At 40.8% G+C, this 25,754-nt stretch overlaps 1 protein-coding gene across 1 annotated transcript in view; it reads left to right on the forward strand.

Annotated features, from left to right (window-relative positions):
- Positions 1–1,432: 1,432 nt before the first annotated feature.
- Positions 1,433–25,754, forward strand: part of SPOPL (speckle type BTB/POZ protein like) — a 37,102-nt gene continuing 12,780 nt past the window's right edge. The window contains exons 1-7 of the mRNA XM_083467205.1: positions 1,433–1,921; positions 15,337–15,474; positions 16,575–16,696; positions 17,636–17,787; positions 20,819–20,946; positions 24,911–25,088; positions 25,174–25,229. Of these exons, the coding sequence (XP_083323331.1) occupies positions 15,397–15,474; positions 16,575–16,696; positions 17,636–17,787; positions 20,819–20,946; positions 24,911–25,088; positions 25,174–25,229 (714 nt within the window). The 5' untranslated portion in view covers positions 1,433–1,921; positions 15,337–15,396. The remainder of the gene's footprint in view (positions 1,922–15,336; positions 15,475–16,574; positions 16,697–17,635; positions 17,788–20,818; positions 20,947–24,910; positions 25,089–25,173; positions 25,230–25,754) is intronic.

Raw genomic sequence — 25,754 nt, forward strand, 5'->3', positions numbered from 1 at the left:
AAGGCTTGTCGCCAAGTAAAAACATACCTGTTCTATAGGGCCTTTGGAGGAAATGAAGTCATGCAGCCTGCCTAACATTTTTAGGTTTTATTTCTGCACAGCTGTATTTTATTAATGACTTGTTTTAAGTTTCGTATTTCAATGTAATTCTATGTTGAATGTAATTTATCTCGGAAATCGCTCCAAGATCACTATGGGCAATCATGAAGAGTGGTCTACAAATACACTTGTTGCCTGGTAGCAATAGGAATTATATTTAGGTGGGTGGGCTGTTGGTAGATGAAGCATGTTTGATTTCCATGTTGGCTGTGGAGGAAGGAAGCCTGTCCCCTCTGTTCAGCCCCTCCCCTACCTGCCAGTTGGTAATGGGTTTTACAAGTCTGTGCTTGCCACTATGCTCAGTGTCCATTACTGTGTCAAAAAGAGAGAGATGGCGTTGCACACACTTGCATTGTCTACCCTCCTTCCCTCTGCCAGCTGAGTGGTCATGGACAGCGGAGCCACGTGGGACCAAATCTGCCCTTCATGTTGCCCAGGGCAGGAAAATTCTGTGATCAGCCACAGTAAAGGTTTGTGAAGCCTAAAAGACTAAATTTTATCATGGCATAAAAGCATTTGTCAACTAGAGCCCAGTTCATCAGATGAACTATAACTCTCACTTGGTGGTTTGCAAATAATAATAATAATATACATACATATATTCTCTCTGTATGTGTAAACGTGTAATTTGTGTGTGTGTTTGTATGTATGTATGTGTGTGTGTGTGTGTGTATATATATATATATATATATATATATATATATATATATATATATTGGTTTTGGTGTCTTCGGGTGTCTTCCCGTGTAAGAGTTGGGGTGTCTAGGCGACGTTTCGACGAGGTCTCACTCGTCATCTTCAGGCTGGTGCTTTCGGCTTCTTGTTACTGGAACAGAGCTCTGTTCCAGTAACAAGAAGCCGAAAGCACCAGCCTGAAGATGACGAGTGAGACCTCGTCGAAACGTCGCCTAGACACCCCAACTCTTACACGGGAAGACACCCGAAGACACCAAAACCTGCATTCCTGTACCCGTGAAAATCTACGAAAGCATATATATATATATATAAACACACACATATATGTATATATGTATGTATATATATACAGTATGTGATACACACACAGGGCTGTATTTGCGCCCAAAGGCAAGTTCCTATACAGTAATATGGACTTGGGCACGGACTCATACAGGCACCTACGTTCTTCCCTCAGGCAGAACCGGAGCTTCCTTTGCAAGTACCCGGATAGAGGCGTTCGGGTCGTTTAAAAAGTAAAAATATTAGAGTACTTTTTTTCTTCTTCAAATAAGCCCTCCTACAGAACGGCGCAGCTCCTTTTTTTGGGGGGGGGGAACCCCACACACGCGCCCGTGCCCCGGCTGCGTCATGACGTCACACACACGCCGCGTCGCTCCCGGAAGTGAGGAAGCGGCGGCGGCAGCAGTAATAGCAACAAGCAGCTGCCTACGGCCGCCGCCGCGTCTGTGAGGGTTTTTCTCTCTCTCTCGCTTGCTCTCTCTCCCCCCACCCCCGTTTCCCTCCCCCCCTCTTTTTCTTCCCTGTGTACGGGAGCCGAGAGGGGCCCCGCGCCCGTGCGCGAAGGTGGGCCGACCGGGCTCCTCGCTCTCGCTTCCCCACCTGAGGGGTGGCCGAGGAGGCTTGTGACGGGAGGAGAGAGAGAGGGGGAAATGCGGCTCCGCCGCCAGCAGCTCTGCCCGGACGCGACGCTTCCGCCACAGCCCCCTCCTCCGCCGTCTCCTCCTCCCTCCTCGCCCTCTTCCCCTCACGCCATCGTCAGCGGGGGCCACGGACTAGCGGAGCCCCCTCTTCCAGTCCCGTCAGTATGAGGCCGGCCGAGACCCCCCGCCAGCGCCGAACTCCGGTAAAAGGATTCAGGGGGGTGATGATTCAGTCTGGGTCGGTTATGGGGCAGCCCTTCTCTCCGTGGGCGGGGGCTGCATTGGCACTCGGGTAACACACTTCACACACTTAGCGCTCTCTCTCTCACATACACACAATATGCACACACGCACTTCTCACGGGAGGCTCCTCTTACTTCCTCCCCATGAAATTGTTACTGATGATTCTGCCCCCCCCCACCCAAAAAGAGAGAGGTTGGTGCCCAAGAGAGGTGGGTGGGGGGAGCCCTCTCCTAAGCAGGGCCTCTCGCCTTGCCAACCCCAGGGGCAGCCTGGGTTGTTTCTGCACCTTTTCCGGATACTTTTTTTTTTTTTAGGAAATCCCAGATGCCTTTGCATATTTATACACTTTTCTTTTATCGTATGCTTTCTGGTAAACAGACACACACACATATATCAAAGCTTCCTTCTGATGCAGTGCTGTCATTTTATGTCTAATTCAAACCTCTTTGGAATGTGATTCGTTGGACAAGGGCTTTCTCTACTTGCTACTCTATGAGTCTTCCTCTCAATTTCTGCCTCTGTTTATCTCTCTTTCTCTCCCCCCCCCCAACCAACCTTCTTCCTGTGGTGTTTTGCTCTCCTCTTCATGTTTGTTCAGAAACTAAATACCAGCAGGGCTTACTCCCCATGTAAGATTGCAGCCTTGGAGGCAGGGTCAAGGTGTCATTGTAGGTGTTTTGTGGCCAACTTCCGCAGGGTTTTAATTATAGGACAGTCCTAATCTGTTGAAGAAGAGTAGTTGTGAAAAATACCCAGTGATCTTGTGACACCTTAAAGGCTAACAAATGTGCCTTAGCATAATCTTTTGTGGTCTGAGAACATGTGTCAGAAAAATCTAGACCCCAGGTGCTGCAAGAGTCTCATTGGTTAAGGAGTTGAGGCCTACAGTTCTCGCAGATGACTCCCCCCAAAATCCACACTTTGACAATGCCTTTATTGGGACCAACCATAATGTTACAGAAGTGTGACAAGTTTTTGAGTTCTCCAGAGCTTGTCATCAGGTAGGATGTTCTGTAGAACTCAAAAACGTGTCATGCTTCTGTGAAATTTTGGTTCGTCTCAAAAAAGGTGCTGCCCAAATGTGGATTTTGAAGGTTTTTTTCTTATATTATTTGAAGGCATATGCTACAGTATGTCAGTCTTGAAGGTGCTTTAGGATTATTTGTTCTTTTATATCTTGCCATTCTCCATTCTTGGTACAATATTGGCAGGTATTCTTGGATTTACCAAGGTATTTTGCTGTGAATTTTTACCCGCACATTATTTCAAATCCTGACTTGTTATAAATTTAAATTCACATTGGTCTCTGGTGTTAATTTTTCGCATTTGTTTCTTTTGATGACCAGCCTTCACTTGACCATCCTGTATTTCAGATGGACATATTTAACTAGTCACTGTGTTTTGACTATGTGTTTTTAAAGGGGAAGTCCTTTAGAATATTGCCTGATACAGTTTCCTTATCATAATTTGAGCGCATGCATCCATTTTTGAAGGAAGCTCCCCTTGAAAATGTATGCAGGCAAAGAAGACTTTTTTCCCATTTGAGGCCTTGGAGAAATCTCCAGTCTCAAAGTACAGTACTACACACATCAGCCTAGTTTATTCTTCCATAAAGTACTATTGATGTTCTTCTCAATGATATGGTAGATACACTGTTGCTCTGGATCTCTCTCTCTTCCACCCTCTCTCCCGCTTTCCCCTCCAGTGTGGTAATGACATTTTTCTGGTAAATAAGTGGTTAGTTGAGCAGGTCTTCCTTTGAACATGTTGGGGGGAAACTGAAAGACCAGTTCCTCACCCATTCCTGCCTTCTGTGTATGTACTAGTAATTTTACAGTTAGCCAGCTGACAATCTGTATATGTTTTAGTTTCAGGGCCCAGTTGTTTAAAGTACTTAAATAAAAAATTGTCTGTGGTAGTTCAGCTCATAATTCTTCATTGTGCATATCTCAGGAATATGGGTTTTCTGAACAATGTTCTGGTGGCCTCTATTGGTTAGAGGCCACCAGAATCTGTGGTTTAGAATCTGTGACTTGTAATTTAGTAAACAAAACCCATTATGTTAATGTTACACATGCTATACAAATGTCTTGAGGTTTTCCCCCTCGGTAACTAAAATTAGATCAATTAAAATATTTGATTAGGAATAATATATTTCCCTTATTCTGGCCTTGTTTGCATGCAGTTCTTAACCATAGTGTATGAACACTTAGCTCTTCCCTTTCTGCTGACTGTCCCCATGTAAGGGAGGAAACAAGCCTCATTCTGGCTTGTCATAATGGTACATTGTATCTGTTTCATGAGGGACAGTCAACAACAAAAATGTTAATGGCAACTTTTGAACTTCCTAAATTGTTGTAATAATTTAGTTACTTTAAAACTGTTTTTTATAATAAATTCCCCAACCCCCATGGATACCTCTCCACCTCACTGGCATTCCTTGCCTTTTCTCATTATCGTTCTTTTAAAAATGCTTGAATTTTTACAGAAGTCTTTTACTCTCTCAAACATTTTAAGCAATGATCAGGAGACGTTCTCTGACATTAGGCCTGCTTTGAGTTCTGTAGCTCATGCATTTAAGAATAAATGAGAGACTGAGAACAACATTTGAAATAGCCTTTTATTTCAGAGGACTGTTGACTAAATCTGTCAGAATTAAAATGATGCATAAAATAGTTAAGACGAATGCTTGTCTTTAAATCAGTTTGGTTCCAGTGATTTCAGCAGAATTAAAGGCATGAGCCTGAAACTGCAGCTTTCTATCTGTAAAACTGGTGCACCTTCACTCGTCTACCACTGTGATGCTACTAATGAAAGTGGGATATTACAGTGATCCAAGTAAATACAATAATTTTGAAGATAATTTGATCCCAGAATAATATAGGAATACAAAACTGATCTGATTTTAAGAAATGTGTATCTTCTAGTTATATTAAAATTCAGCTCTAACTGGTACAAAAGTGAAGGGTGATATCTAACTAAGTTTTTCTTAGAGTACACCTATTGAAATTGGTATAAGTCTATTGAAATTGGTAGTCTAGTGAATTCAGTGAGCACAATTTGAGTATGACTAACACCAGATATCAACCAAACAATTTTAGTTCATGTTGCACTATTAAAGAGACTTGGTTTGTATGTGAGAGATGCTGTATATGTCAGGAATCCCAAACTTCATTTGCAGAGTCTATGTTTAACAGTACAAAATTGTACAGTGCTCAGATACACAGTGCTCACACAATACATGGATTGCATTTTGTTAAAAACATTTTCAGACCCTTTTCCTTTTTCATTGCTTTGAAGTGGACTGTTGTGTTTGCTATGTAACTCCTTGAGAGTGGAGTGGGTAGGGCTGGCCCAAGACATTTTGGCAACTGAGGAAAACCACACAGTAGTAACCTCCTCCCCACCAGGGAAGAAGTAAATGAAGATCTACATCATGAGCAGGGGGTGGGGTGGGGATAAAGATCTATATTGGGATCTGCTGCCCCTATGGGTCCTGCTGTCAGAGGCAGTTGCCCACCTTGCCTCATGGATGGGCCAGCTTTGACTGTGGGTATGGATTTGGAATGTATTTAACCAGACATTGGATTATGTTACTGAGTTGTTTGAAGTAGTCTAATGTCAGTTTTAGCAATTATCTTTAAGCACCCCCAGTCCTAAATGCATTTTCCAGGAAACCAGCTACATTGTTCAGCTGGAACTTCAGTGCAGTTTGGAGTTTGAAACATTATTATTTATTAAATTTATATCTTGCCCTTCCTGCAGTGGAACCCAGCCCAAAGGAAAATGTGTGGCTCAAATGAATCTGTTTTGACCTTCCTCTCCTACCCGGGAAATGAATTCCTATTGCTATTGGCTGCTTACACCGCTGTAGTCATGCTGTAGTAAATGAATCACTCTTGTTTACTACAAATTATGTGTCTCCACCTTTCTGGCATGGACGCCTGGATCTCTCAGTGGATTATTCTAATAAATGCTTTTTTGTATCCACTAAGTATTTCAGATTGCATTGCATTGCTTTGTACTCTCAACATAAAGGGAAAGTTTGTGTCATTTTGGAAATAAAATTCTCCCTCCAAAATTGGTATGTAAGTATGTAAATTCTTAGTGCATCTGCATCTGGCTTTATGTTTGTGAAGGGATTGCCAATTGCCACCTCCTAATGTAGATTGCTTAACAGGTTTGCTTTATTAGCAATCTTAACCTTGAAGATGGTTTGGAAGCTGCAACTGACATAGAAAGCCACTACCTGTGTGTTGTTAGGGGCAATGTCAGCGAGATATGCCAAGCCGAATTCAAGGGGTTGGTACTAACATATAAAGCCCTAAACAGCTCAGGCTCTAAGTATATAAAGGGTCATGCCTCCCAGTACCAGCCAACTAGAGTTTAAGATGTGAAGTGGGGAGAGTCTTTGGTACTAGTGCCATTGATGTGTTCTTGGGGCAACCACATGAAGCAGTGCATTCTCAGTGCTTATGGAAATTTGTCCATTTAGAAATCAGGTTGGCACCTACACTAGTTTTGTTTAGGTGTCAGGTAAAAACTTGTTTATTACTACAGGTCTCCAGCCTTATGATTGAAGACACTTGAAGTTAACACGAAAAAATCCTGAGTAAAGTATTAATCTATAAGCGAAATGGATATTACCTGCATCACCTGCCTAAATTGCTGTGTTATACCTGTTGCAATATATTCATTGTGTATTTGTAGTTTTAAATGTGATTTATAAGACTTTCTGTTAGCATGGTTTTATTAGAAATGTTAGCCACCCTGGGAACTTTCAGAAGGAAGAATGGCATATAAGAAAACAACAACAACAACAGTAAATATGAACTTCTTCATTTAATATGACACACATAGCAGCTTAGAGATAAATTTACAGGACTATAATAAATCCAAAATTTGGTCAAAAAGGCATAGACATGTATTTCTCTAAAATTTTAGACTAAAACCGTTTACAGCTCATATATTTATTGAAAGGTTTTTGCTATACAATCATACCTTGGTTCTCAAACAGAATCCGTTCTGGAAGTTTGTTTGACTTCCGAAAACATTCGAAAACCAAGACGCGGCTTCCGATTGGCTGCAGGAGCTTCCTGCACTCAATTGGAAGCTGTGTTGGAGGTTCAGCTTCCAAAAAAACGTTTGCAAACCGGAACACTCACTTCCAGGTTTGTGGCATTTGGGAGCCAAAATGTTCAAGTCATAAGGCGTTTGAGAACTAAGGTACGACTGTATACCGCAAAACCTGGAAGGATCAAGCATAGCAGGCGTCATTTGAAGGGAATTTATTAAATGAAGGGTGGGGACTGGATCTGGCCAGCGGGCTTGATTCTTATCTATCTTATCCCCCAAATTTGACAGATAGACAAGGCCATCCACCTGTCAGTCACCTGATGTCACAATGGCATTGGGTGACAGTGCTTTGAAGTCCCAAAAATCAGCTGATGGTTTGGAATTCAAAGCAAGGTGCAAAGAAAGCTCATCAAAGGAGAGACCTGCTGCTGATAAAAACTGGTTCTCATGCTTGATCTGTCCGAATTAATTCTGTACTCAGGATTACTTTTTGGTAAACTTCAAGCGTCTTCAGTCATATAATTTTAGGAAGTGCACCTGTATATGCTGCACATACAGGTTTGTCCTATTCATACTTGACATAATCTAAAAATTATAAGAAGGAAGATAATTAAGTGAATTAGCTGCTACTATGAAAATAAAATTTGATTTGCTTCTTGGTCTCATGGAGTTGGTATAAAGGTCAGATGACAGAAACCCATATAAGCTGCCTTCAGTGTCTGGGAGATAGGACACAAACACACACACATATATATAACCTATCTCACCTGAGAATGATATACAAAACCCAGTTTGTCTAATTTGGTAGCTTGGTACTGTTATCTGCTCAGTTGCTTTGGCACTGTAGTTTCTCTTTGTTCTGAACACAAACTGAACTGTGGTTTGACTGCCTTGAAGAAACACTCAGGACAATGTATTCTGCACACAGCTGTTTGTTGTACACTCATTAAAGAGAGGAGTAGGATTGGATTGTAACCCTCCACTCTTTGTAGAAGGTCTCCAGGGCAGCATTTCTGTGAAAGAGGTAGTCATTTAGAAGTGCAGTAATCCACTTGTTCTCCCTTTCCTGTATGTGTATTATGATTGCATGGATAAAAAAAGGGAATGCAAACTACTGAGGTGAGTTTTCTGTTTGCTACATGCAGCACTGGGAGTTCTGGGTAGTTTTGTGATAATCTCAACAGTTTTTATTTGGTTAGATCTAGACATCACCATCCACAAATGGAAGGACTTCTTCCATTCATGGAAGAGGCTGAGATCCAGCAGAGGCTGTTGCTAGAGGAGGGGATGATTTTAACTGATGCCCCTGGCTCCACTTCCTGTAATGTTTTGGAAGCCCCACAGACCCTCACAGAACTGCTTTTATGGAAATGCAGAGGGAATGAGAAATTGGTATGAATATACCCTTCCTCCCCCCCCTGCAGGTAGTTTGGTTCCAACTAATTGTGTGATTTTATGTGGCATTGTAATATAGACCTTTAACCATTGGACGAGGGGGAAAGTACTGTCATGTGACTAAAACAGTATGGCAGTGTCACTTCATTGATTTCGGGGCTCAAGGTAATTTGTTTTTGGGGTTTTTTTGCTTGTAAGGTTATTCCTTTGTAGTTTGGTGAGGGAATCTGCTTATTAGTACTTCATGTGTGTTGTGTAGTCCTAGTTCACTCCTACAGTTATGAGGAGCTGGAAAAGCACAGCAAACTCCACTACCCAAAGAAGGCCCCTGAGTTAAGACTGTAAGAAGCTGTGTATGTTAATTCCTAAGCATCTGTAATTTAGCAAGTGCTAAGTCGGGTGAAGCTTTTTCTAGATACTGGTATACCATGGAAGCGCACCATATTATTTTTGTCTTCGGATGATGGATGGCAAAACACAAATTTGCAATTAAGGTGCATGATGATATCATATTCATCTGGCTAATGGAGCAGCCTTTCTTATTTTGCCTTCCTGGATCCTAAGTTCTTGATGATGCTACAGAGTTATTTCTTACATTGACGCCACTCCATAAATTCTTATTGGTCAGCTAAAATTCATTGCCAAAATGTACCTGCATAAAAGCGGTTGCTTTTCAATACTGGATCCGTTCACCTGCAGTGGGGAACTATGGTTTGAATATTCATGTGCAACCTTGGGCTCCTGTGCTTCTTCTCCCTGCCCTGGATGCACCTGTTCCAGCTCTCATTTCCTGGTTTGATCAAAACATAGTTGGCTGTTATGTCCAAATTAGGCAAAATGCGGCCTCATCAAGTCAGAAAGTGAAAAAGGGAATTTGCCCACAGAAGGGACAGGGAAGTGCATAAGTTCAAGGCTTTGGCATGAATATTTAAATTCTAAAGTGAGAGAATTGAAGGATATGAGGAGGGTGCAAAGTGTAAGCCCAAAGTTCCCGCACAAACAGCCAGACAATTGTTTTGCATTATGTGTAAAAGGAGGTGTGAAGCCTGCTTGGTTTGGTTGTCTAGGGCCAAGGTGCTCTGCCCCCCTTTACAGTCCCATGACCAAATAACCCTTAGAGCTGGGAAAGAGGCAGGGATTGCTCTGCAGCTGCCAGACTACTTCCCAACCACTGTTGTAGCTTCCAGTTGAGACAGCTGGGGCTCATCACACCTGCCAGAGGTGGTGGTACGCTCACCAAGGCAATAAGAATTATGGAAGACAGCTGCTAATGCTGTTTGGTTTTGGTAACTGTATAAACTTGTGTAATGATATTTGGTGGCAGTAAACCACTGTGGGGGGAAATGGTTTCAGAAAGCAAGATGAACTCTGATTATCAATTTATTTTGTGGTACGATGATGATGATGATGATGACGACGATGACACATAAGCAAAAATCCTAAGAAAAGAAATATGACTCAAAAGTGTAGATCCATTCTTTGACAATTGACTTGATTTTGTACTAACTTCATTTGTCAGTTAGCACCTTTATGTCTTTTACACTAAGAGATATGTCTGTGTCTCTAGAGTTCATAACCTAGCACAAATCTGAACTTGACTTACTAAAAACAATCCAGCTAAGATCCTCTTGGCTTTGGTAAAATCCTAAAGCTAATAAAGTAGAGCTGTTTGTGATTAATACATCTTTTGCTCATACATTTCTGAAACAGACTAAATATTTTAGTTTGATATGCAATTCATAATGCCTTTAAATTGGATTTCATGGTCTGTATAATTATGTGCAGTAACTTGCTGTAGTGTTCATGGAGTTAACTGTGTAAGATGAGGCTTGTAGACTTGGCTAGATCTCTTTATCTGTATTTAAAAGATTGATCTATTGAAGTAGAACGTAAATAAGGTTCAGAAGTTTGTACTGCTCACTCTTTCAATTAAAATAAACATGCCTGTTCCATTTTGCATGTATAAACTTGCAGTTAACCTGTTGGAACAGCTAACCATTAGAAGCGGGTATCATATTTCTCAAGGTATGCACATAAAAGGGTGCAGGTGGAGATCAGTGATCAATATTTAGGACTTTTAGATTATATTTCTTTTAAATGATAACATTTATTATTATTTCTATTTGTAGTGTGCCAGCCCAATAGTTAACCAGTGCCTCCCGCCAAATCGAAGAATAAGTACTTGATCATCTGGTTTAGCAGAATGGGAGCGTTAAGTGGCTGCACCATCAGTATTGCTCTTACATGTTGCTACTTGTGGTTATTAAATTACTGTATTTTTCGCTCCATAAGACGTACTTTTTTCCTCCTAAAAAGTAAGGGGAAATGTGAGTGCGTCTTACGGAGCGAATGGCGCTGGGCAGAGAGAGAGAGCTGCGAAGCGCCCCTTCAGTGAAGCGGGAGGAGGAACGGAGCCCCTCTCTGCACAGCACCTCTCCTGCTGTTCTGGCATCTGGGATTCAGAATATTTTTTTTCTTGTTTTCCTCCTCCCAAAACTAGGTGTGCCTTATGGTCTGGTGTGTCTTATGGAGCGAAAAATACGGTAGATTGGTTTTGGAAATGTGCCCTTGTGATAGGTCTGGGGTGGGAGCAAATCCCTTGGACTCTTCTCTCCCTTCTTGCAAAATTGGAAGGGTTCTTCTGACAGCTGCTGCAAGGCACAGTGATACAGCCAAGTGCTTCCCTCCCAATTCTGTGCATGCAGAAGACTACTATATCTATACCTACAGTTTCCTAATTTCAGAAGTGTGCTAGTGGTTAGTGCATTTGTTCCTAGGATTCAGAAATAGGATAGAATATGGATGAATATCTTATAGACAGATGTTTGGCTAAAGTTGACATTTTGTAAACCAAGTTTAAGATTGTGCCATTGCTTTTATTCTTCCTTGAACCCCTCAAATTGTTCCTCGTGGGCATGAGATGCCTGGAGAAAATGTTGAGTTGAGTATATTAGAAAGGTTTGTTTTTAAGGAAGGTAGCATAATACAATATTAGTGCAAAGGTAAGAAGGAACTAATTTTAGTAGAAGTCCTGGTGATTAATATCATATGAGAAATCTGTATGCACGCACCCCCCTCGGTTTTCCAGTTACAGCTGGTCATCTTGAGCAAACTATTTTCCTGCTAACAAGACTAGATCACTGCATTACTGAGTGACTGTATCCCAGTTTGGTTTTGCTTGTAGAACAAGAGTTTGACCTTAAAACTAAGGAGTCTTCTTCATTATACAACTAATTACATAATTTAGCAAATGCTGCATCTTTAGCCAGAGCTCTAAAACAATAAAGCTGATTCTTAATTTGTTATTCTTTTTAAATATATTTTAAATAAAGCAATATATTTTTTTTAATCATTAAATGTGTTAAAAGAAGAGCACAATATTTTATATTGGTGTTTAGCAAAATATAGGAAACAGGATCTGGTGGTAATATGCTAGCTGCTGTCCTAATGATACTGTTGAGTTTTATGTGCATTTCTGCATCTTTCCACCTGCATTTGTCTGCTTTATCTTGAGCACTGAGATGTTTGCAACTGTGGGCTTCCAGGGATGCCCATTTGATCAAACTTTACAACAAGTTTCTTCCTGTTCCCAGGGCACCAAATGCATTGAAGTAGTTCATTGTAAACATATAAAAAGCGGATGTTATGTACCTCCTCAGATCTGATCTATCTTTAACAGCTTTCCTGTGCTGTCCTGTGAACCATGAAAGAAATCTTGACAGTAGACAATTGTGAAGTGCTCTGACAGTTATTCATCTTAATCTTACTGTTACCTTGTCTATGTGTTTTGCGCTTCTGCTGTATATTGTCTTTGATCTTGAGTGGAGAAGACGTCAGTCATGTACAACACATAGCACAATGGGACTGCTAAGCATTAATAATGCTAGCACAAATTTAAGAATTAAGGTAAGAGACCACTTGAGGACAATTCAGCTTCATCTTTGAGGCTCTGGGTTGTTTGCTGCTAACAGAAGTGACTAGATATATATTTATTTTGTGAAATGAGCAACCCATACTGAACCTATGCTTTAGGAGTTCCACTGATTACATATCTACAATTACTTTCTGATAACTGCTGCAAGCAGAACATTAAAAAGCATAGCCTGTAACTACCAACAGAATTTCCATAGTGATTTTAGATGTTCGTACACATATTGCCAAAGCTTCACTTTAAAGCTGTACTCTCTCATTCTTACTGATAATCCACACTGTCATAAATCCACACTGGGCACATTCCAGCCAAAGTTAAGCACTTTTAGATCCCATTTATTTAAATGGAAGATGCTCAATGTGTACTTGAATGCTCCATAGAAATCAGTGAGATTTAAGCTGCAATCCTTTATTAGGCGCGAGATCCATGGAATGCAGTGGAACTTTCTGTTGAGTAGACCTGTTTAAGAGGATGTTATAAATTGTTTAACTTGGCTGGGTTGTGCCTATTGTATTAAGCTTTTAAAAAAAATATTTCTGAAGTAGATGGCACTATTGTTTCTTCATGGGCAGGGATAGAGTAGAAATTATTTTAAAACTAAAATTATTAATGCAAAGGTTATGGTATCTATTTAGCTTGTAACACAAGCTATATGGTTTGCAGCATCATTGGTTTCCAAAATATAGCAACAACTAGGAGCCAATGGGCTCAGATTCTTAAAGCATAGATATTTGTATTACTACCAAATTGAATGGCCAAATTTTGATAATATTTGATACTTAAAAGTTGTCAAAATATGTGCTACTGTGTATTGTTATAAGTATTGTTGACCTTCCTTAAAAGAGATGGTGACTGGCCCAAAGTTACCCAATGAGCTTCATGGCTGAGTGGGGATTTGAACCCTGGTCTCCTAGGTCCTAGTCCTAAACACTACAGTACACTACACTGACACTTTCTTCCAACGTATTTTGGAGTAGGGTATCCCAAGCAAAGCTATGTGTTGCATTAGGAAAAGCACACTTTTCCCCTAAGCTTCCCTGGATTGATTTTCACTTGAGAAATCACATGGCCATCTCTTTTTTAGCCAAGATGTTAATTCATAAACAAAAATTAAGAAACTTGACTTTTTATATCCCAAGGTGATTGTATATAAGGGTGAAAAAATGTCCCAAAATAACACTACATTTGGGTTGAGTTTTGTAAGTTTTATTTTCTCTTCTTGGGATGTGTTTTGCTTCAGCCGCTTTTATATACAGAAAGAAAACTGTAAATGATAAGTGGCTGAAACTTCCATATAGTTGACAATAAATTAAACTACTTTGTGGGTCTACTTTTGTGTAACTTCTATAATGAAAAGTCACCCTGAGTGGGCTTACAACCCCATTTTCCGCATGGAATATTCATTTATAGGAACAGTAATGATCACAAGGCAGCATGCAGAAATATGGCAAAGACGTAGTAAGCAGCGGATAGTGTTTGAAGAAGCAATTATAGGGCTGAGATGCCGTTCATTTCATTTTTGCCTTATTTGATTGATCAACTAACAGTTTTCTACTAGATGAAGTCTAGAACACACTTGTATGATTGCCACCAAATATTTTTATGTGGTTATTTGATAGTAATAGCAGGAGTGGAAGCTTCTTGCTCCTCAGCCCTAGAGGAGTCATGACCTCTTCAGGGAAATTGTATCCTTTCTTCACATTTAGCTTAGTTTTTAATGAGCATGTGCAGGCATCTTCGAACAGTAACACAATTTAGGGCAACTTGTAAATATGCCCACAAGAGTTACCAGCCTTTTTTACTAGTTCAGAAACAAGCTAGTATTTTGTGTTTTCATCCTCGCCACAGAGGAGGCCAACCCCTCTCCTCCAAGCTACTAGCCTCTTAGAAGGCTGTTTAAAAGATCTTCTACTAAGCACATTGGCAGAAAAGGGTTGAGGCAATTTTTCCTTCCTCTGACAGTCTGCTCACTTGTCTTCATGGAATTTCATATCCTTATATCCATGGAATTCTGGTCTCTTATGGCAAGTTGTTAAATACAAGACTGGTTTAGCAGAATGGAGGAATAAATAACACAGTTGAACATCACAGTAGCCAGGTTACGAGTGCCCAGGAGCCTGAACTAACCAATCATTTGCATTTAATAAGAGGTAGACTCTCCATATTATGTAGTGTGATGTTCTATAAAACTTCTTGGAAGGTGTGAAGTCCTAGGAGGCAGCTTTTAAATAATCAAAACAACTGGTGTGCTGTTACTATTGTAAATTAGGACAGGAAGGTTATTCATGAAGAATTGGTAGTACTGGTTGGAGTGTATAGATTTTGCCTTTTTGCTCTAAGACAATAGCAAATTACCTTGCTTTCAATTTGGGATTGTGCCATGTATAGACATGGCAGCCATCCTGGAATAAAAAGTAAAGGCAATTGCACATACCAGAGCCTCTGAACTGAAGGGTACTTTTCAGTCAAGGACAGAGTAGAGAAGAACTTTTGGATAGACATAATGCATGAATGACTTCAGGTAGAAATATCTACTCTGATTCAGCTGCTGTAAAATCCACCTGCTTTTCAAAAGATAGTCTTCACAGAATTTCTAGTTGAGAAGAATAAATTTATTCTTCTATAGCACACAGATAACTTAATCAGCCTCCCACTGATTTCACACATCCCCAAGAGTAATGCAGGTTTACTGATGTTTAGACAATCTCACTTTGACTGTGTCCCATCTGAAAATTGAGGGATGTCCTCCCTGGGGTACTAAAGCACAATATATCTTTCATTTACATGGGTGGAGCACAAAGTTTTGTTGGTCTTTGATATCTGGTCAATAGACTTGTCTTACAATTGCCCTTGATATTTTTTCAGTAATTTATCTAACGTCTACCGTAAGTAGTTAAAGTAATACCTTAATAGTGAGTACTTGGCTGTACTTTTTCTAAATACTAATGCATTGTTTCATCTTAATTTGTGTAGGAAGAATACTGACAATTGAATTGCTGCCTTTATACTGTAAAAAATTGCAATAAAGTGGGGATGTCAAGAGTCTCCACTCCTCCACCACCTGGAGAGATGTCCAGTGGTCCTATAGCTGAAAGCTGGTGTTACACGCAGGTAAGCCACATACCTGTATGTATGTGTCCAGGTTTTGTTAATGGCATGTTTAATAGTAGGACACTTTCAGATGTAGCTTCCAGCAGTAATGCAATGTGATACCCAGAATTCTGGTTCCAAGTAAATGGAATAAGAAGGCAAAAAAGGTAATATAATAAAGAGAACCAATCAGAAAATGTATTTGTTGTTGTTTAGTCATTTAGTCGTGTCCTGACTCTTCGTGACCCCATGGACCAGAGGACGCCAGGCACTCCTGTCTTCCACTGCCTCCTGCAGTTTGGTCAAACTCATGCTGGTAGCTTCGAGAACACTGTCCAACCATCTCGTCCTCTGCCGTTCCCTTCTTCTTGTGCCCTCCATCTTTCCCAACATCAGGGTCTTTTCCAGGGAGTCTTCTCTTCTCATGAGGTGGCCAAAGTATTGGAGGCTCAGCTTCAGGATCTGTCCTTCCAGTGAGCACTCAGGGCTGATTTCCTTAAGAATGGATAGGTTTGATCTTCTTGCAGTCCATGGGACTCTCGAGAGTCTCCTCCACCACCATAATTCAAAAAGAAAATGTATACTATGTGCAAAAATAATGATAAAAATATGGTTACGGGTGAGATCAGCAATATAATAGGCAAGAAATCAAATACTGAAGGTTGTATCCAGTGATTGGGAGGATTTGCAGAGGTGAGGACATCCATTGAGAAACATTCATTGTGCAAGCTTCCTTCTATTTGTGCAGCTATTGAATACAACCGAAGGTTGCTGAGATGTAGGACAAATGAATTAACCACCTAAAGTCTACAATAATTCAACCTGTGACTCTGAAAAAGCCTGCAGTTGCTGGTAACTTATCAAATAAGGGGCCCCTAAGGAATGAATCTTGCTCAAATGTCATACGTTGGTAGCTTATGGAATCCTATTCTGAAACTGGCTTTTTTAACAAGTGCACAGTATAAGCTGCAGTGACTCCTTAATTCTATGAGATATTCCTCCCCCCAAAAAACCAGTTTAAACCAGTTGAGGTTATTTCTTCAATAACTGCTTTAAAAAAAATTAAGCTGAAGAAAAGTGAATCTGGTGAATTTACGTGATTGTCTGCATCTCTTATTCAGGTTAAAGTTGTAAAATTTTCTTATATGTGGACCATTAATAACTTCAGCTTCTGCCGAGAAGAAATGGGGGAAGTTTTAAAGAGTTCTACTTTTTCATCAGGGCCAAATGACAAAATGAAATGGTAGGTATTAGTCATTTGTCAGTGGCTTCTCACTTTCTTTAAGCATACGATCTCTTGAGAATCTGTTAATATGTCATAAATAAAATCACATGTATGGTGGTTTATCCTCCAGTCTTAAAACTGTTTTTATTGTTGAAAGTGGGTCAAACTATCACTGATTTTCTGCTACATTACAGAGATCCGAACAGCTAACGGTTTGAAATACTATATAGTTTGTGGCAAAATAAGGCAAGATGATGTAATGTGTTGGATTAGGGCCAGAGAGACATTGGGTTCAAATCTCCATTTGTGAGGTTACTGAGAGCAATTTGGGCAATTCAGGGGCCCAGTTTGCATGTAATACTAAGCCAAGCCAAGTTCGCGGAAGAAAGATTGCTGCAGCTTTGCTGCTCTTTCATTGCAGCTCCTGCCACAGTGCTGTGAGCAAAGCCATGGGAGCCAAGGTTAGTTGAATGACTTGCTGCCTTGTGGACTTGTCTGGAGGAAGCAAATTATGGCTCAGCTCACATCCGTGTGGCACTAGCAGGGTTCCCTATTTGTAAACTGCCCTGTGATCCTTGGATGAAGGGTGGTATAGAAATGTAATAAATAATAATAATAATCTCATTTTGTTCAAGAGGGCCCCACCCTTCTGAAGAAGCATTTCAGGAGAACACCACTGTATATATGGTCGTTCCTTGGAGTATTGAAAGGTGTGACAGCAGGAGAAGAGCAATAGGGATACTGTATATAGATATGAGCAACTGGAGATCATGGGTGTTGAATACATATGTAAGTTTAAAAAACTGATCTCTGGAACCCAGGGGAGTTATTGTGTACATGTAAAAAATCATATCACAACAGTACTCCAAGTTTTAAATATCTTAGCAAGTTAGGCCTTTATGGATTGGAGAACAAGTTGATGTTTCTAAGACTTGCTTCTTATGTTCTTTATTTCAGGTGCCTGAGAGTAAACCCCAAAGGACTGGATGATGAAAGCAAAGATTACCTTTCACTGTATTTACTTCTAGTTAGTTGTCCAAAAAGTGAAGTGAGAGCAAAATTTAAATTTTCTCTTTTAAATGCAAAAAGAGAAGAAACGAAAGCAATGGGTAAGTGGATTTTAAAATGCTTCAAGAACAATAGGTAGTTTTCAGTTTAAGGAGTAAACGGTCTGTCAAATCAGATATTTATTTATTTATTTATTTATTAGCTTGTAGACTCAGATTTATTATTTTGTGTCTGTACAAGTTCAGTCACAGTGTAATGGCTTCCTTTGTGGTATAGTTTGGAGAATGGTATAGTTGGCAATTCAGAGGCAATTCAACTATTTAAATCTAAATGAGATTTGTCTTTCTTTTTGTATGCATTTCCTATTCAAACATGATTACATAAGCTTTCCTAATGTTTTGTGGTATATTTATTTATGATATAATTTTTCAAGTTGCCATGACAAATATCCAGCTGTTGCCTGCGGAAAACAGAACAAAGAGGGACTATTCACTGTTTGACAAGTTCTTTAAAAATAAAATCTGCTCCATAGGGTTGGGGGGGGGGCACCTGGAGCACATGGGGTGGAGACAGAGGGGAGGAAGAATAATCCAGAATGCTTCCCTCCCCTGTTCTGCTGGTGGATACTTTCTTTCAGAAGGGGGGAATGTGGGATGTTAGCTTTTATCTACAAATCATGTTTGCATTTTAGCCAACGGGTTAATGAAACTACCAAGTCGTTAAAAATCAGTTGTTCTGTTTTACATATCCTGAATGAAACTGACTTCAGTTTTTCAAATCCCACTTTCTGAAGTTTAAAAAGGTAAAGGTACCCCTGCCCGTACGGGCCAGTCGTGTCCTACTCTAGGGTTCTGTGCTCATCTCACTTAAGAGGCCGGGAGCCAGCGCTGTCGAAGACACTTCTGGGTCACATGGCTAGCGTGACGAAGCTGCTCTGGTGAGCCAGCACCAGAGCAGCACACGGAAACGCCGTTTACCTTCCTGCTATAAAGCGGTACCTATTTATCTACTTGCACTTAGGGGTGCTTTCAAACTGCTAGGTGGGCAGGAGCTGGGACCGAAAGACGGGAGCTCACCCCGCCGCGGGGATTCGAACCGCCGACCATGCGATCGGCAAGTCCTAGGCACTGAGGTTTTACCCACAGCGCCACCCGAGTCCCGACTTCTGAAGTTTAATTTTGTCCTAAATTATATCTTGCTAACGAACTATTAGGGACGCGGGTGGCGCTGTGGGTAAAAGCCTCAGCGCCTAGGGCTTGCCGATCGAAAGGTCGGCGGTTCGAATCCCTGCGGCGGGGTGCGCTCCCGCTGCTCGGTCCCAGCGCCTGCCAACCTAGCAGTTCGAAAGCACCTCCGGGTGCAAGTAGATAAATAGGTACCGCTTACCAGCGGGAAGGTAAACGGCGTTCCGTGTGCTGCGCTGGCTCGCCAGATGCAGCTTTGTCACGCTGGCCACGTGACCCGGAAGTGTCTCCGGACAGCGCTGGCCCCCGGCCTCTTGAATGAGATGGGCGCACAAACCCCAGAGTCTGTCAAGACTGGCCCGTTCGGGCAGGGGTACCTTTACCTTTACCTTTACTAACGAACTATTATCACAAGCAAGAGAACAGGACCTGCCGTGCACTTTGGACATTGTGTGTCCATGTGTGCATGTTCTCAGCCATACTGAAAAGGAGCTGGTCTTGTGTGTCACCACATCTGGAATGAAGCATGTGTCCTCTAGTATATGATGTGGCCTTGAGTATATGATTCAATAATAGACTGGTTCAGATCCTTTTCATTATAAACTTACTGAAGAAAGTGAGGAAATCGGCTGTTGCTTAACTCTGTATCATTCAATTATGGAAAAATATATTCTGCCCTTAATGGGATAAGGTTTGTAAATTGTTCAAAGCACTAAAATGCTCCTAAAATGTAACATCAGCAGCTAATTGCAGAAAAAATCCATTGCCTTTAATGGTTCAATTGCTGCTAACATTTGTTTTTTAAAAGTAATACTGTGTTAACTTAGAACCAGAATAATGGGGGGTACCCTGTGCTGCCTTAGTGCTAGGGGAATTTCACATCCCCGCTGTAGCTCCCAGAAAATTTGTGATATGTGGGCGTAGAGGTGAAGTTGGAGGTTGGAATCATGTGGGGAAGGGGGAGAGGGAGGAATAAATGGAATTATATGAACTTAGCTATCTGCAGTGTCTCTGACATCAGTGGTTCCTCTGCTTCATCCGGGCTTATGAGAGATTTTGGGGGTGATTTTTGTATTTCCAGCTGCAACGTGTGGCTGGAATTCTACTCTTGCACTAATCTCCTGTACTAAAAGGCATCTCAGAAAAGAAAGTGGTAATTCCATGAAACTGAACACAGTAGTCAGAATTATTATTATTATTATTATTATTATTACTATTATTTATTATATCCCACCCATTTGGCCGGGTTTCCCCAGCCACTCTAGGTGGCTTACAGCATATATAAAACAGTAACATATCAAACATTAAAAAGAATCCCATGAGTTAAATGCATGGGCTCTTGCCCACATGAAGTCCTTGTGCTGTGTCTCAAACCTCTTTTGACTTTCTGAAGTTATGTCTACAGTGCTTTGGGTTCTGAATGTGAACATCATATGCTTAATTTTAAAATACAGAGTTGAATCCAGATGTGCATTCAGTGACATTCCATTTGCACTTAGGAGGTGATTTGTACTGATCCTTCCCACTGCAGCCCCTCAAAACTGCACTGGAGGGCTGGAGGACCCTACAGAATGACATGGGGTGTGCTACCTGGGGATGTGGGGGAAACCTGTACTGGAACTAATTCCATCTTCAAACATAGTGGTGGGGAACCTGTGGCTGTCTAGCTGGTGGTGTGTTCCAATTCCCATCAGTCCCAGCCAGCATGGCCAGGGATGATGGAAGCTGCAGTCCATTAACACCTGGAGGACCACCACTTCCATGCCCAGGTGTAAACAAAATGAGTCTTTCTCTTAATGAAGGTGCTAATCTGGATACAGCTCATATTTTGCATTAGTCTTTGGTGCAATTGTTATCTTATTAGGTTTGATTTGGCTCTTGGATTTCACTTATTGTGTATGTATATTAAAACTGTTTTAATTGAACATACTTAATCTATTTTACTTAGAAAGCCAAAGAGCATATCGATTTGTTCAAGGCAAAGATTGGGGTTTTAAAAAATTCATTCGAAGAGACTTCTTACTTGATGAAGCTAATGGTCTTTTACCAGATGATAAGCTTACGTTATTTTGTGAGGTAGGTAATCAACCAGTGCTTTTTAAAATAGAATATTGGTTTCCATGGCTATGAATGAAGAATATTTTCAAATGTTATGTTTATCCCTCTGTGTTACAGAAATGCCCTGATAAAATGTTTTAGCATAATGGTTGTTGTTTTGATGCAAGATTTTACTAAAAATAATGTCAGCCATTGGGAGAATTCCTGTTTGGCATGTAGTGAAAGGAAAGCTGTAGAAGGATAAAAACTGCAGTAGTCTTGTTGGGGTGGAAGAAGGTGTAACATATAAGGCAGGGTTGTGGGATCGGTTTCCTAGGTCATTGTGGAGCTACAGAGAAGCCACAGTTGGTTTGTCTTTGAGAGGAAGTGAACTCCCTCTTCCTATGATTTAAATTAATATTATACAGTGGTGCCCCGCAAGACGAATGCCTCACAAGACGGAAAACTCGCTAGACGAAAGAGTTTTCCGTTTTGGAGGTGCTTCGCAAAACGAATCTCCTATGGGCTTGTTTCGCAAGACGAAAATGTCTTGCGAGTTCCTGCGGGTTTTTTTCCTCCCCCCCCTTTTATAAGCCGCTAAGCCGCTTATCAGCTGATCCGACAAGCTGATAAACCGCTAAAGCCGCTAATAGCGCTAATCTGCTAATCCGTCAATGGGCTTGCAAGACGAAAAAACCGCTAGACGAAGAGAATCACAGAACGGATTCTTTTCGTCTTGCGAGGCACCACTGTATCTGTATTTAAATTGGTCAAAACCATCACTTTGAATTAGGCCCAAAAGTAAATGGCAGCCTCTGCAGTTGAGCCAGGTTTGGTGTAGTATGCTCAAACCATCTTGCCCCGGTGAGGCACCTGGCTGCTGAATTCTGCACCAGCTGAAGTTTCTGAACCATCTTCAGTTGCAGCCCTATGTCTAACCTCGAAAGCTTCTACCCAGAACAAACTTGGTTGGTCTTTAAGGTGCTACTGGACATTTATCTATCTATCATCTATCTATCTATCTATCTATCTATCTATCTATCTATCTATCTATCTATCTATCTATCATCTATCTATCTATCTATCTATCTATCTATCTACCTATCTATTTTTATTTCAACGGCAGTTAGGCTATCCCTGTCCAGATAGGGGTGCAGCTGGGCTACCAGCCGAAGCTGATGGAAGGCACTTTGGGCCACTGAGGCCACCTGAGCCTCAAGCAACAGTAAAGGATCCAGAAGTACCCCCAAGCTACATACCTGCTCCTTCAGAGGGAGATTAACTCCATCAAAGGCAGGCAACCTCCCAGCCTTCCAGTCTAGGGAACTGCCCACTAATAGTGCCTCAGTCTTATCTGGATTGAGCTTCAGTCTATGACTGAGGTAAGACAATGGTCCATCACATTTCACCTGCAGAGCTATGTGTCATCAGCAGATTATTACAATGTACTCTAAACCTCTGGATAACCACACTCAGTGGTGTCATGTAGATATTAAATAGCATACATAGGGGATAAAATCGAACACAGAAGAACCCCACATTGAAGGTTCCATGGGGCTGAAGAGCACTCTCCAAGCATCCCCCTCTGGAAACGTCCATCCAAGGAGGACGGGAACTACCAGAAAGCAATGTCACCCACCTCTGATTCAGACAGTAGCTCCAGAAGGATACCATGGTTGATGGTATCAAAAGCCACTGGCAGGTTGAGGAGAATTAACAGAGACACATTTCCCCTTTCTTTCTCCCGACAGAGGGCGACCAAAGCAATTTCTGTGCCAAAACCGGGCCTAAACCCCGATTAAAATGGATCTGGAAAGTCAGTTTCCTCCAAGAGCGCCTGGATTTAGTCTGTGACTACCTGCTCAAGAACCTTGCCCAAGAAGGGGAGACTAGCAGCTGCTGGTAGTTACTTAGATTTTCTGAATTCAGGGAGAGTTTTTTGAGGGACCACCTCGCAGGGAGGCATTGATCAAGTCCCTGCCCCAAACAGCTGTCTCCTCCCTGCTAGTTTGTTGTTGTTTTTTTTTACATTCAAGAGGGGCAGGGCTCCAGAGTACAAGTGGTTACCCTGAACAATCCAAGCATCTTGTACACATCCTTGAGCCTTCCTGATTTAAACACATCCAACACAACAGGACTTGGGATTCTTAAAAGTGATTGTAACTTTCCATACAGTGATAAGGTTTCTACAGCAACGATCCCTTGATAGCATTAGATATTTAGAAGCAAATTTATTATGGTACCCTTCAGACTTAAGCCTGTTAACACAACATTACAAAATATTGGCAACCCCTACTACACATGAGTGTTTAAGCAAGTGCATTTTACTTAGATTAATTGAAAAATCCAGTGGATATAGATTCTCTGGTGGAATAGATCTTTAGCCTCAGGGAGGAATATATGTAAATAGCTATAAATTATGCCGGAAACCTAAACAGTCTTAGTAAAATCCAGTAAGACTGCTTATGATACTTAAAAATGGAAGGTTATGATCCCAGTGCACTGAATGTTAAATATACATTGGCAGGTTATCACTGCTGCCCTGGACTGATTAGTGGCTTAGGAGGATGATAGATGCTCTAACTGCTAATAAGTTTGCTTTGATCTGTGTATTTACAAGAAATGTGTACAAAAAAAACTTGGCAAGATTACAACTTAATTATGTGTCATTATGCTGTGTAGGAAGAATAATTGAAATGTGGCCCCTGAGACTAAATAGTGCAAATATACTGCATCTTATTTTATTTAGATAGACAGGCTAAATTAGCTGTGTGATGAATTTGTTATGAATACAATTATTCAGTTGGTAAGTGGATGTAACACATGTCTAGGTCTGAAAAGGATCCTTACTCCATAAAATATTTCTGGTTCAAATAGTTTTTGCTGTAGATCAAAGTAGTTTTATAAGTGAACATTGACTAAGAGGTCAGGGGTTTCTGTAAAAGATGAAATATTTTGCATTGCAGTGGTTTGACTTGGGGGGGAATCAAACCTTGCCCTTTGTTTTCACAACTTCTTTCAGGGAGTGCTCAGTTACTGCTTTGTAGAGCAAAGCAAGTCTTACAGCATTAGCTTTGCATATTGGCTTTGAACGCTACCCATCCATGAATTTGCTAAGGCTGATCTTGCTTGCTGGTCAAGAGTTATCATAGGAACACAAGATGTGATCCAAGTTTCACCTTGTGAAGCCATTATTTTGTTCCCAGCGCAAGAAGGTTGGATTCTATCCATATGACACAGTCTTATTCCAGATCAGGCTATTTGTTGGGCATGTGTTTCACATTCTCTTCTGCCTGATTTTTTTTTAAAATGTTAAAAATAAAAGCAAATAAATTGGAATTTCCAGGGATTGAACCCTGGCCCTTTTGCAGTTCTTCTCCAATGTGAACTTCAGCCAGGAGAGGTCATTTTCTACATCAGTGCCACTTCCTTCGGACCTTGGTTGGGCCACCTGCATTCTGTGTTGTTTTATTGTTTGTTTGTTTGTTTGTTTTAAAAAACTTGCTTTATCTCTAAATGGTACTATAAAATGTTAGCTAGCAGAACCTTTTCTGACCTATGAAAGCATTCCTGAGTGTTACGAAATTAATATTCTTCTGCTTAGTTTCTAAAGATATTAGCAGTGCAAACTCTTTTCAAGTCTGCTGTATTCTTGAATCTCGCCTTCAGGGTAGGAACTATTCGGGGTGCAAGAACAGTAGTACTGCGTGTTGCTGATTTTGTTGGTGGTGGATTTCAAAGAAATGTCCACCCCTGATTTTTTATTTCTTCTGTGCTGGTTGTATAAAGAACTGTTCCAGTTGAGTGTGAGGTTTTAGGGATAGCTGCTTTTGTGCTTCATTTTCTTCTTCCAGCTTATATTGGGGTATCGGAATATCTGAACTGAAATGAATTGTCACTGCTTGAGGACTGAGGAACTATCTATTTGTTTGTATTCTTAAATCTAGGTTAACCATAGGAGTTGTAACATTATGAAATGCATAAAATTACTGTTTTTTGCTAGGTGAGCGTGGTCCAAGACTCAGTGAATATATCAGGACAGTCCAGTACAAACACACTAAAGGTACCTGAATGCCGGCTAGCAGAAGATCTAGGAAATCTCTGGGAAACAACAAGATTTACAGATTGTAGCTTTTATGTAGGTGGAGAAGAGTTCAAAGCTCATAAATCTGTTCTTGCAGGTACCTCCTCCTTCTGTATTATAATTTGTTTGATAAAATTATTTCGACCTTGGTATGGTACTAATGCTTTTGTCTCTTGCGACAGCTCGTTCACCTGTTTTTAATGCAATGTTTGAACACGAAATGGAGGAAAGCAAAAAGGTGAGTGAATGTTATCGTCATATGATTTGTAAAGGAGGGTTTTGTTTTTTTTTTACAGAAAACTGTAAGCTTTTGGTGTAGATCAAGAATGCAGTAGCTGGGTAACTGGGTTAGGTTAACTGATTTTTTAAAAAACCTTACAATTAGCTTAAAAGGTGATTGAGATTTTAATTGAACATTGTTTTAAATGGCAATTATTTATAGTGCAGAAAAACTATGGGCAATAGTGCCACATTAGATGGGGCATTTTGCCTTCATGCTCTCCCGGGGTCAGGGAGTGGGCTGCATTTTTAACAAGACTAATGCATGGCACAATATGGCCTAGTTGCTCCTGAAACGGTCTTTGTTACCAAACAAATTGAGGGACAAAGGATATAGTTGCAAGGATTTAATATTGAGCAGCATTCAAATAAAACTGGCATTGCATTCAAATTGGAACTTTCCCTCAGAAATGGAAATGGAGGGAGTAATTGTATGAGAAGCATAGAATTAACATACCTGGCCCTTAAGATTAGAAGAGTGTTA

Source organism: Podarcis liolepis (assembly GCF_965112155.1).
Source record: "Podarcis liolepis genome assembly, chromosome: 1".
Lineage (NCBI taxonomy): Eukaryota > Metazoa > Chordata > Lepidosauria > Squamata > Lacertidae > Podarcis > Podarcis liolepis.